Source organism: Coturnix japonica, unplaced genomic scaffold, assembly GCF_054131305.1.
Source record: "Coturnix japonica strain WE unplaced genomic scaffold, WE-NBRP24 Scf054, whole genome shotgun sequence".
Taxonomy (NCBI): Eukaryota; Metazoa; Chordata; class Aves; order Galliformes; family Phasianidae; genus Coturnix; species Coturnix japonica.
Genome location: NW_028188957.1, coordinates 124,079 through 138,413, shown reverse-complemented (window position 1 = coordinate 138,413; position 14,335 = coordinate 124,079). Strand labels below are relative to the sequence as shown.

The following is a 14,335-nucleotide window of genomic DNA, read 5'->3' as shown; positions in this document are numbered from 1 at the left end:
AAAAGGACCCCATAAAAACCCCATAAGGACCCCATAAGGCCCTATAGACCCTATATGTACCAGTGCAGGATGTGATGGCGGCCCTCGAAGTCGCTGGGCAGGGCGCTCATCCGGTTCATGGTCTCCAGCAGCTCCCGAAGGTCGGGTTGGATCTATGGGGTCAAAGGGGTTATATGGGATTATATGGGGTTATATGGGGTTATATGGGGTTATATGGGGTTATATGGGGTTATATGGGGTTATATGGGGTTATATGGGGCTATATGGGGTTATATGGGGTTATATGGGGTTATATGGGGCTATATGGGGTTATATGGGGTTATATGGGGTTATATGGGGTTATATGGGGGTATATGGGGGTATATGGGGTTATATGGGGTTATATGGGGTTATATGGGGGTATATGGGGTTATATGGGGTCTATGGGATCATATGGGGTTTCTATGGGGTTATATGAAGTTTATGGGGTTATATAGGGGTTATATAGGGGTATATGGGGTCAAAGGGGTTATATGGGGTTGTTATGGGGTCCTTATAGGGTTTTTGTGGGGTCTTATGGGGTTATATGGGATCCTTATGGGGTTATATGGGGTTATATGGAAGGATATGGGGTTATATGGGGTTTCTATGGGGTTATATGGGGTTATATGGGATTATATGGGGTTATATGGGGTTATATGGGGTTATATGGGGTTATATGGGGTTATATGGGGTTATATGGGGTTTCTATGGGGTTATATGAAGTTTATGGGGTTATATAGGGGTTATATAGGGGTATATGGGGTCAAAGAGGTTATATGGGGTTGTTATGGGGTCCTTATAGGGTTTTTGTGGGGTCTTATGGGGTTATATGGGATCCTTATGGGGTTATATGGGGTTATATGGGGTCATATGGGGTTATATGGGGTTTATATGGGGTCATATGGGGTTATATGGGGTTATGGAGTTATATGGGGTTATGTGGGGTTATATGGGGTTATATGAGGTTATATGGGGTCAAAGGGGTTATATGGGGTTATATGGGATCCTTATACGGTTTTCGTGGGGTCTTATAGGGTTATATGGGTTATGGGGTCCCTATAGGGTTATATGGGGTTATATGGAGTTATGGGGTTATATGGGGTTTCTGTTGGGGTTATGGGGTCTTATGGGATTTCTATCGAGTCCTATAGGGCCTATGGGGTCCCTATGGGGTCTATGGGGTCATATGGGCTTATGGGGCTTACAGGGTTATGGGGTTTCTATTAGGGTTATGGGGTCTCTATGGGGTCATATGGGGTTCTATGGGGTATATGGGGTTCTATGGGGTTATATAGGTTTATATGGGGTTCTATGGGGTCTATGGGGTCTATGGGGTTCTATGGGGTTATATAGCATTATATGGGGTTATATAGGGTCATATGGGGTTATATAGGGTCATATGGGGTTATATGGGTTTATATGGGGTCTTTATGGGGTCTATGGGGTTATATGGAGTTTTATGGGGTTCTATGGGGTTATATAGGTTTATATGGGATTATATGGGGTCATTGGGGTTTATGGGGTCTATGGGGTCCCGACCTCATCCATGGCGCGGATCTCCAGGCGCAGTTTGTCCATAATAGTGATGAACAGCTGGAAAACAGGGGGGGGAAGAAACTCAGTGCCCCCAATAACCCCATATCCCACCCCATAACCCCCGAAACAACCCATATACCCCCTATAATCCCATATCCCATCCCATATACCCCCTATAACGCCCTATCCGGCCCCATAACTCCATTAACACCCCATGTCCCCCACCCCATAAGCACATACCCAACCATATAATCCCATATAACCGCATATATCCCCGTATAACCCATATCTCCCCATATAACCCCATATAACCCCATATCCCCCCATATAACCCCATATAACCCCATATAACCCCATAGATCCCATATAATCCCATATATCCCCATATAACCCCATATATCCCATATAACCCCATATAACCCCATATAATCCCATATAACCCCATATAACCCATATAACCCCATATAACCCCATATAACCCCATATAACCCCATATAATCCCATATAACCCCATATAACCCCATATAACCCCATATAACCCCATATATCCCCATATAATCCCATATAACCCCATATAACCCCATATAACCCATATAACCCCATATAACCCCATATAATCCCATATAACCCCATATAATCCCATATAACCCCATATAACCCCATATAACCCCATATATCCCCATATAAACCCATATAACCCCATATAACCCCGTATAACCCCATAGATCCCATATAACCCCATATAACCCCATATCCCCCCATATAACCCCATATAATCCCATATAACCCCATATAACCCCATATAACCCCATAGATCCCATATAACCCCATATAACCCCATATAACCCCATATAACCCCATATAACCCCATAGATCCCATATAACCCCATATAACCCCATAGATCCCATATAACCCCATATAACCCCATAGATCCCATATAACCCCATATAACCCCATATATCCCATATAACCCCATATAACCCCATAGATCCCATATAACCCCATATAACCCCATATAACCCCATATAACCCCATATAATCCCATATAACCCCATATAACCCCATATAATCCCATATAACCCCATATAACCCCATATAACCCCATATAACCCCATATAACCCCATATAATCCCATATAACCCCATATAACCCCATATAACCCCATATAATCCCATATAACCCCATATAACCCCATATACCCCCATATCCCCCCATATAACCCCATATAACCCCATATAACCCCATATAACCCCATATAACCCCATATATCCCATATAACCCCATATAACCCCATATAACCCCATAGATCCCATATAACCCCATATAACCCCATATAACCCCATATAACCCATATAACCCCATATAACCCCATATAACCCATATAACCCCATATAACCCCATAGATCCCATATAACCCCATATAACCCATATAACCCCATATAACCCATATAACCCATATAACCCCATATAACCCCATAAATCCCATATAACCCCATATAACCCCATATAACCCCATATAACCCCATATAACCCCATATAATCCCATATAACCCCATATAACCCCATATAGCCCCATATAACCCCATAAATCCCATATAACCCCATATAACCCCATATAACCCCATATAACCCCATATAACCCCATATAACCCCATATAACCCCATATAACCCCATAAATCCCATATAACCCCATATAACCCCATATAACCCCATATAACCCCATATAACCCCATATAACCCCATATAACCCCATATAACCCCATATAGCCCCATATAACCCCATAAATCCCATATAACCCCATATAACCCCATATAACCCCATATAACCCATATAACCCCATATAACCCCATATAACCCCATATAACCCCATAAATCCCATATAACCCCATATAACCCCATATAACCCCATATAATCCCATATAACCCCATATAATCCCATATAACCCCATACAACCCATATAACCCCATATAACCCATATAACCCCATATAACCCCATATAACCCCATATAATCCCATATAACCCCATATAACCCCATATAACCCATATAACCCCATAGATCCCATATAACCCCATATAATCCCATATAACCCTATAGATCCCATATAACACTCACTGACACTATATCCGCTATACAGCGGTTCAGGTTCCCTTTATCATCCCGCATCGTGATTGGTCGATCCTCGCGGATCCGCTCCATGGCCAGGGGACAGTCCAGCTATAGGGCACCCCATAGAAACCCCATAAAGACCCATAGAAACCCCATAGAGACCCATAGAAACCCACTGAGACCCATAGAAACCCCATAAAACCCCATAGAGACCCATAGAAACCCCATAAAGACCCATAGAAACCCATAGAGACCCATAGAAACCCCATAGAGACCCATAGAAACCCCATAGAGACCCATAGAAACCCATAGAGATACATTGAAACCCCATAGAGGTACATTGGGACCCATAGAGACCCATAGGGACCCATAGAGATACATTGGGACACATAGAGACCCATAGAAACCCCATAGAGATACATTGGGACCCATAGAGACCCATAGGGACCCATAGGGACCCATAGAGATACATTGGGACCCCATAAAAACCCATAAAGACCCATAGAGACGCCATAGAAACCCCATAGAAACCCCATAGAGATACATTGGGACCCCATAGAGACCCATAGGGACCCACAGAGACCCACAGAGACCCATAGGGACCCATAGAGACCCATAGAGACCCATACGGACCCATAGAGACCCATAGGGACCCATAGGGACCCATAGAGACCCATACGGACCCATAGAGACCCATAGAGACCCATAGGGACCCATAGGGACCCACAGAGACCCATAGGGACACATAGGGACACATAGGGACCCATAGAGACCCATAGGGACCCATAGAGACCCATAGGGACCCACAGAGACCCACAGAGACCCATAGAGACCCATAGGGACCCATAGGGACCCATAGGGACCCATAGGGACCCATAGGGACCCATAGAGACCCATAGGGACCCATACGGACCCATAGAGACCCATACGGACCCATAGAGACCCATAGGGACCCACAGAGACCCACAGAGACCCATAGGGACCCATAGGGACCCATAGGGACCCATAGAGACCCATAGGGACCCATAGAGACCCATAGAGACCCATAGGGACCCATAGAGACCCATAGAGACCCATAGGGACCCACAGAGACCCATAGAGACCCAGAGGGACCCATAGAAACCCATAGAGACCCATAGGGACCCATAGAGACCCATAGAAACCCATAGGGACCCATAGGGACCCATAGAGACCCATAGAGACCCATAGAGACCCATAGAGACCCATAGGGACCCATAGGGACCCATAGAGACCCATAGAGACCCATAGGGACCCATAGAGACCCATAGAGACCCATAGGGACCCACAGAGACCCATAGAGACCCAGAGGGACCCATAGAAACCCATAGAGACCCATAGGGACCCATAGAGACCCATAGAAACCCATAGGGACCCATAGGGACCCATAGAGACCCATAGAGACCCATAGGGACCCATAGAGACCCATAGAGACCCATAGAGACCCATAGGGACCCATAGGGACCCATAGGGACCCGTAGAGACCCATAGGGACCCATAGAGACCCATAGAGATACATAGGGACCCGTAGAGACCCATAACCCCCCATATAGACCCACAGGGACCCACAGGGACCCATAGGGACCCCATAGAGACCCATAGGGACCCATAGAGACCCATAGGGACCCATAGGGACCCATAGGGACCCATAGGGACCCATAGAGACCCATAGGGACCCATAGAGACCCATAGAGACCCACAGGGACCCATAGGGACCCACAGGGACCCATAGGGACCCACAGTGACCCCATAGAGACCCATAGGGACCCATAGGGACCCATAGAGACCCATACGGACCCATAGAGACCCACAGGGACCCATAGGGACCCACAGTGACCCCATAGGGACCCATAGAGACACATAGAGACCCATAGGGACCCATAGAGACCCATAGGGACCCATAGGGACCCGTAGAGACCCATAACCCCCCATATAGACCCATAGGGACCCATATGGCCCCATAGAGACCCATAACCCCCCATAGGGACCCATAGAGACTCATAGCGACCCGTAGGGACCCATAGAAACCCCATAGAGACCCATAGGGACCCATAGAGACCCGTAGAGACCCCATAGGGACCCATAGAGACCCCATAGGGACCCATAGAGACCCATAGAGACCCATAGGGACCCATAGGGACCAATAGAGACCCCATAGGGACCCCATAGGGACCCACAGAGACCCATAGAGACCCATAGGGACCCATAGAGACCCATAGAGACCCATAGAGACCTATAGGGACCCATAGAGACCCATAGAGACCCATAGTGACACATAGAGACCCTATAGGGCCCCATAACCCCCCCACAGAGACCCATAGGGACCTACAGAGACCCATAGAGACCCATTACCCCCCACAGAGACCTATAGAGACCCATAGCCCCCCCATAGCGCTCCATAGGGACCCATACAGCCCTATTACAGCCCCATACAGCCCTATAGAGACCCATAGAGAACCATAGGGACCCATAGGGACCCATAACCCCCCATAGCGACCCATAGGGACAAATACAGCCCTATTACAGCCCCATAACCGCCCCATAACCCCTCAAAGCCCCCATAGACCCCCATAGCAGCCCTATACAGCCCTATTACAGCCCCATACAGCCCCATAGAGACCTATAGGGACCCATAGAGACCCATACGGACACATAGAGAACCATAGAGACCCATAACCCCCCATAGAGACCCATAGGGACCCACAGAAACCCCATAGTGCCCCATAGCCCCCCCATAGCGACCAATAGAGACCCATAACCCACCATAGGGACCCATAGAGACCCATAGCCCCCCATAGGGCCCCATAGGGAGCCATAACCCCCCATAACCCCCCCATAGACTCCCATAGGGCCCCATAGCCCCCCATAGGGACCCATAGGGCCCCATAACCCCCCATAGGGCCCCACAGGACCCCATATAACCCCATAGGGACCCACAGAGACCCATAGGGACCCATAACCCCCCATAGAAACCCATAGAGCCCTATAGTGCCCCATAGGGACCCCATAGAGACCCATAACCCCCCATAGAAACCCATAGAGCCCTATAGTGCCCCATAGGGACCCCATAGAGACCCATAGAGACCCATAACCCCCCATAGAAACCCATAGAGCCCTATAGGGCCCCATAGGGACCCCATAGAGACCCATAACCCCCCATAGAAACCCATAGAGCCCTATAGGGCCCCATAGGGACCCCATAGAGACCCATAGAGACCCATAACCCCCCATAGAAACCCATAGAGCCCTATAGGGCCCCATAGGGACCCCATAGAGACCCATAGAGACCCATAACCCCCCATAGAAACCCATAGAGCCCTATAGGGCCCCATAGGGACCCCATAGAGACCCATAGAGACCCATAACCCCCCATAGAAACCCATAGAGCCCTATAGGGCCCCATAGGGACCCCATAGAAACCCATAGGGATCCATAGGGCCCCATAGGACCCCATATAACCCCATAGGACCCCATACGACCCCATAACCCCCCCATAGGGACCCATAGGGACCCATAGCACCCATAACCCCCCATAGTGACCCATAGCCCCCCATATGACCCCATAGGACCCCATAGGGACCCATAACCCCCCCATAGACTCCCATAGGGACCCATAGCCCCCCATAGTGACCCATAGCCCCCCATATGACCTCATAGGACCCCATAGGGACCCATAACCCCCCCATAGACTCCCATAGGGACCCATATGGCCCCATAGAGACCCATAACCCCCCATAGTGACTCATAGGAACCCATAACCCCCCATAGAGACCCATAGGGCCCGATAGGGTCCCATATGGCCCCATAGAGACCCATAACCCCCCATAGGGACCCATAGAGACCCATAGCACCCCATAACCCCACATAGGGACCTATAGCGCCCCATAAGCCCCCCATAGACTCCCATATGGACCTATAGCCCCCCATAGGGACCAATAGAGACCCATAGGGACCCATAACCCCCCATAGAGACCCATAGCCCCCCATAGAGACCCATAGGGACCCATATGGCCCCATAGAGACCCATAACCCCCCATAGGGACCCATAGAGACCCATAGCACCCCATAACCCCACATAGGGACCTATAGCGCCCCATAACCCCCCCATAGACTCCCATATGGACCTATAGCCCCCCATAGGGACCAATAGAGACCCATAGGGACCCATAACCCCCCATAGAGACCCATAGGGACCCACAGAAACCCCATAGTGCCCCATAGCCCCCCCATAGCGACCAATAGAGACCCATAACCCACCATAGGGACCCATAGAGACCCATAGCCCCCCATAGGGCCCCATAGGGAGCCATAGAGACCCATAACCCCCCATAGGGCCCCATAGGGGCCCATAGCGCCCCATAACCCCCCCACAGGGACCATAGAGACCCATAGCCCCCCATAGGGACCCATAGGGCCCCATAGCGCCCCATAGGGCCCCAAATCCCCCCATAGCCCCCCATATGACCCCATAGCGCCCCATAACCCCCCCATAGGTACCCATAGTGACCCATAGAGACCTATAGGGACCCATAGAGACCCACAACCCCCCCATAGGGACCCATAGAAACCCATAACACCCCATAGGACCCCATATGGCCCCATAGAAACCCATAACCCCCCATAGCGCCCCATAGAGACCCATAGGGCCCCATAACCCCCCATAGGGACCCACTGAGACCCATAGAGACCCATAGCCCCCCCATAGCGACCCAAAGGCACCCATAGAGACCCACAGAGACCCATAGGGACCCATAGAGACCCATAACGACCCATAGGGACCAATAGAGACCCATAGCGACCCATAGGGACCCATAGAGACCCATAGCGACCAATAGAGACCCATAGAGACCCATAGGGCCCCATAACCCCCCATAGGGACCCATAGAGACCCATAAGGACCCATAGCCCCCCCATAGGGACCCGTAGGGCCCCATAACCCCCCATAGGGACCCATAGGACCCCATATAACCCCATAGGGACCCATAGAGACCCATAGGGACCCATAGCGCCCCATAATCCCACCATAGGGACCCATAGAGACCCATAGGGCCCCATAGTCCCCCCATAGGGACCAATAGAGACCCATAGGGACCCATAACCCCCCATAGAGACCCATAGGGCCCCATAGGGACCCACAGAGACCCATACATCCCCATAACCCCCATATCGCCCCATATGACCCCATAACCGACCCTAAACTTGCGGCAGAACTCGTCGATGTTGCTCAGTTCGGGTCCCTGAACTTGTTTCAACGCGGCCTTAAATTGAACCAGGAGCCGGGAACAGGCGGCCGTGTACCTATAAAGGGGGAAAGGGGGGGTTAATAGGGGCTTTAATGCATTGGGACCCATAGAGACACATAGGGACACATAGAGACACATAGGGACACATAGAGACACATAGAGAAACATAGGGACACATAGGGACCCATAGAGATACATTGAGACCCCATAGGGACCCATAGGGACACATAGAGACACATAGGGACCCATAGAGACACATAGAGACCCAGAGAGACCCATAGAGACCCATAGAGACACATAGGGACCCATAGAGACACATAGGGACCCATAGGGACACATAGGGACCCATAGGGACACATAGGGACCCATAGGGACCCATAGGGACACATAGGGACCCATAGAGCCCCATAGGGACCCATAGGGACCCATAGGGACCCACAGGGACCCCATAGAGACCCATAGAGACCCACAGGGACCCATAGAGACACATAGAGACCCATAGCGACCCATAGAGACCCCATAGAGACCCATAGGGACCCATAAAGACCCATAGGGACCCATAGAGACCCATAGAGACACATAGGGACCCACAGAGACCCCATAGAGACCCATAGAGACCCATAGAGACCCATACGGACCCATAAGGACCCACAGGGACCCATAGGGACCCATAGAGACCCATAGAGACCCATAGCGACCCATAGAGACCCCATAGAGACCCATAAGGACCCATAAAGACCCATAAGGACCCATAAAGACCCATAAGGACCCATAAAGACCCATAGAAACCCATGGGGGGGGGGGGGCACAATGCCAGCCCCACAGAGATGTGGGGCAGCCCCATATGTTATATGGGGTGGGGATCTTTAATAGGGGGGGGCGGGGGTCTTTAATAAGGGGGGGGTCTTTAATAGGGGGGGGCCCATAGGGATGTGGGGCGGCCCTATAAGTGATATGGGGTGGGGGTCTTTAATGGGGGGGGACCCCATAGGGATGTGGGGCGGCCCTATAAGTGCTATGGGGTGGGGGTCCTCACTCATTAGGGGACACGCAGTCTTTGATGTAGGCTTTCTCCAGGGCTTGTAGGGTCTTGACCACGGCGAAGAGCTCGGCCATATTGTCGTATCTATGGGGTTATATGGGGTTATATGGGGTTATATGGGGTTATATGGGGTTATATGGGGGGATATGGGGGGATATGGGGATATATGGGGTTATATGGGGTTATATGGGGGGATATGGGGGGATATGGGGTTATATGGGGTTATATGGGGGGATATGGGGTTATATGGGGTTATATGGGGTTATATGGGGTTATATGGGGTTATATGGGGTTATATGGGGGGATATGGGGTTATATGGGGGGATATGGGGGGATATGGGGTTATATGGGGGGATATGGGGTTATATGGGGGTATATGGGGGGATATGGGGTTATATGGGGGGATATGGGGTTATATGGGGTATATGGGTTATATGGGGTTATATGGGGAGCATATGGGGTTATATGGGGAGCATATGGGGTTATATGGGGGGATATGGGGGGATATGGGGTTATATGGGGTTATATGGGGTTATATGGGGGGATATGGGGGGATATGGGGGGATATGGGGGGATATGGGGATATATGGGGTTATATGGGGGGATATGGGTTATATGGGGTTATATGGGGTTATATGGGGTTATATGGGGTTATATGGGGGGATATGGGGGGATATGGGGTTATATGGGTTCTATGGGGTTATATGGGGTTCTATGGGGTTATATGGGGGGATATGGGGTTATATGGGGTTATATGGGGGGATATGGGGTTATATGGGGGTATATGGGGGGATATGGGGTTATATGGGGGGATATGGGGTTATATGGGGTTATATGGGGAGCATATGGGGTTATATGGGGTTATATGGGGTTATATGGGGGGATATGGGGGGATATGGGGATATATGGGGTTATATGGGGTTATATGGGGGGATATGGGGGGATATGGGGGGATATGGGGGGATATGGGGTTATATGGGGGGATATGGGGTTATATGGGGTTATATGGGGTTATATGTGGGGATATGGGGTTATATGGGGGGGATATGAGGGTATATGGGGAGATATGGGGTTATATAGGGGGATATGGGGTTATATGAGGAGATATGGGGTTATATGAGGGTATATGGGGTTATATGGGGGGACATGGGGGTATATGGGGGGATATGGGGGGATATGGGGGGGATATAGGGTTATAGGGGGGATATGGGGGTGTATGGGTCGGTATATGGGGGGATATGGGGGATCTATGGGGGGATATAGGGAGTACATGGGGTTATATGGTGGAGATATAAGGCTATATGGGGTCATATGGGGGGATATGGGGATGTATGGGGTTATATGGGAAGACATGGGGGGATATGGGGGGAATATGGGGTTATATGGGGGGATATAGGGGGGTATGGGGGGGTAAGTGGGGTGTATGGGTGGATATGGGGGGATATGGGGGTATATGGGGTGATATAGGGGGATATGGGGTTATAAGAGGTTATATGGGGTGATATGGGGTTATATGGGGTTATATGGGGAGATATAGGGGGGGATATGGGGGGATATGGGGGGATATAGGGGGATATGGGGGGATATGGGGTTATATGGGGTTATATGGGGGGATATGGGGGGATATGGGGGGATATGGGGTTATATGGGGTTATATGGGATTTATGGGGTTTTATGGGGTTATATGGGGTTATATGGGTTATATGGGGTTCAATGGGGTTCTATGGGGTTCTATGGGATTATATGGGGTTCTATGGGATCTATGGGGTTATATGGGGTTATATGGGGTTATATGGGGGGATATGGGGTTATATGGGGTTATATGGGTTATATGGGGTTATATGGGGTTATATGGTGTTATATGGGTTATATGGGGTTATATGGGGTTATATGGGGTTATATGGGGTTATATGGGTTATATGGGGTTATATGGGGGGATATGGGGTGATATAGGGGGATATGGGGTTATAAGAGGTTATATGGGGTTATATGGGGTTATATGGGGTTATATGGGGGTATATGGGGTTATATGGGGTTATATGGGGGTATATGGGGGGATATGGGGGGATATGGGGGGATATGGGGTTATATGGGGGTATATGGGGTTATATGGGGGTATATGGGGTTATATGGATTATATGGGTTTCTATGGGTTTCTATGGGGTTCTATGGGGTTCTATGGGGTTATATGGGGGATATAAGGGATATGGGGTTATATGGGGTTATATGGGATCTATGGGGTTATATGGGGTTCTATGGGGTTCTATGGGGTTCTATGGGGTTCTATGGGGTTCTATGGGGTTCTATGGGGGGTTATTTGGGGTTGGGGATCTCTCCCACCTCTCTCTTTCTCTGGCATTCTTATACAGCTTCACTTCCTAATAACACAACATAAAAGTGGGGGGGTCCCTTTAAATTAGGGACCCCCCATTAAACCCCCTCCCCACAATTCCCCATTGACCCCCATTACAGCCCCCCCCCCCCCCCCCTTAAAGGGACAGGACCCCATTTATTCCCCCCCCCCCTTCTTAAAGGGACAGGACCCCATTTATTCCCCCCCCCCCCCCCTCTTCTTAAAGGGACAGGACCCCATTTATTCCCCCCCCCCCCCCCCCCCCCCCCCCCTTCTTAAAGGGACAGGACCCCATTTATTCCCCCCCCCCTTCTTAAAGGGACAGGACCCCATTTATTCCCCCCCCCCTCTTAAAGGGACAGGACCCCATTTATTCCCCCCCTCTTCTTAAAGGGACAGGACCCCATTTATTCCCCCCCCCCTCTTAAAGGGACAGGACCCCATTTATCCCCCCCCCCTTCTTAAAGGGACAGGACCCCATTTATTCCCCCCCCCCTCTTAAAGGGACAGGACCCCATTTATTCCCCTCCCCCTCTTAAAGGGACAGGATCCCATTTATTCCCCCCCCCCCCCCTTCTTAAAGGGACAGGACCCCATTTATTCCCCCCCCCCTCTTAAAGGGACAGGACCCCATTTATTCCCCACCCCCCCCCCCCTTCTTAAAGGGACAGGACCCCATTTTAATCCCCTCCCCCCCTCCATATCTCACCTCATACAGCTCCGCTTTATTGGCCGGCCCTATAATATGGGAGGGGGGGTTAAAAACCCCATAAGAACCCCCCCCCCCCCCCCTCAATACCCCCCTATTAACCCCCCCACCCCCATAAACACACCCTATAACCCCATAAATGCCCCCTATTAACCCCCCACCCCATAGACCCCCATATTAACCCCCCCATAGACCCCCATATCAACCCCCCCACCCCACAGACCCCCATATTAACCCCCCCATAGACCCCCATATTAACCATCCCCACCCCATAGACCCCCATATTAAACCCCCCATAGATCCCCATATTAACCCCCCCCACCCCATAGACCCCAATATTAACCTCCATAAGACCCTATTAACCCCCATAAAACAATATTAACCCCATAGACCCCTATTAACCCCCATAGACCCCAATTAACCCCCACAGACCCCTATTAACCACCCTATACCCCTATTAAACCCCATAGACCCATGTTAACCCCCATAGACCCCATTACCCCCCTTAGACCCCAACTAACCCCCATAGACCCCTATAAACCCCCTTAGACCCCTATAAACCCCATAGACCCCTATTAACCCCATAGACCCCTATTAACCCCATAGACCCCTATTAACCCCCACAGACCCCTATTAACCCCCACAGACCCCTATTAACCCCCAAAGAACCCTATTAACCCCCCATAGACCCCTATTAACCCCATAGACCCCATTACCCCCATAGACCCCAACTAACCCCCATAGAACCCAACTAACCCCATAGACCCCTATTAACCCCCACAGACCCCTATTAACCCCATAGACCCCCATATTAACCCCCATAGACCCCTATTAACCCCCATAGACCCCCATATTAACCCCCCATAGACCCCTATTAACCCCATAGGCCCCCATTATATCCTATTACCCCCCATAGACCCCCATTATATCCTATTAACCCCATAGACCCCCATTATATCCCATAGACCCCCATTATATCCATTTAACCCCATAGACCCCCATTAAATCCTATTACCCCCCATAGACCCCCATTATATCCTATTAACCCCACAGACCCCCATTATATCCTATTAACCCCATTATATCCCATTAACCCACATTATATCCTATTACCCCCATAGACCCCCATTATATCCTATTAACCCCCATTATATCCTAGTAACCCCCATAGACCCCTATTAATCCCATAGACCCCCATTAAATCCTAATACCCCCCATAGACCCCCATTATATCCTATTAACCCCATTATATCCCATTAACCCCATAGACCCCCATTATATCCCATAGACCCCCATTAAAT

At 50.2% G+C, this 14,335-nt stretch overlaps 1 protein-coding gene across 4 annotated transcripts in view; it reads right to left on the bottom strand.

The window, feature by feature from the left end:
- The window catches only part of VPS28 (VPS28 subunit of ESCRT-I), a 26,200-nt gene that overhangs the window by 7,075 nt on the left and 4,790 nt on the right, over positions 1–14,335 (bottom strand). For 2 of the 4 annotated variants that reach the window (XM_085533108.1, XM_085533107.1), the window contains exons 2-8: positions 13,035–13,063; positions 12,313–12,350; positions 9,967–10,056; positions 8,880–8,985; positions 3,676–3,777; positions 1,561–1,614; positions 61–152 (exon numbers count right to left, since the gene is read on the bottom strand). In XM_085533108.1, the coding sequence (XP_085389234.1) occupies positions 61–152; positions 1,561–1,614; positions 3,676–3,777; positions 8,880–8,985; positions 9,967–10,056; positions 12,313–12,350; positions 13,035–13,063 (511 nt within the window). The remainder of the gene's footprint in view (positions 1–60; positions 153–1,560; positions 1,615–3,675; positions 3,778–8,879; positions 8,986–9,966; positions 10,057–12,312; positions 12,351–13,034; positions 13,064–14,335) is intronic. The other 2 variants (XR_014941018.1, XM_085533109.1) reach the window with 2 other exon arrangements.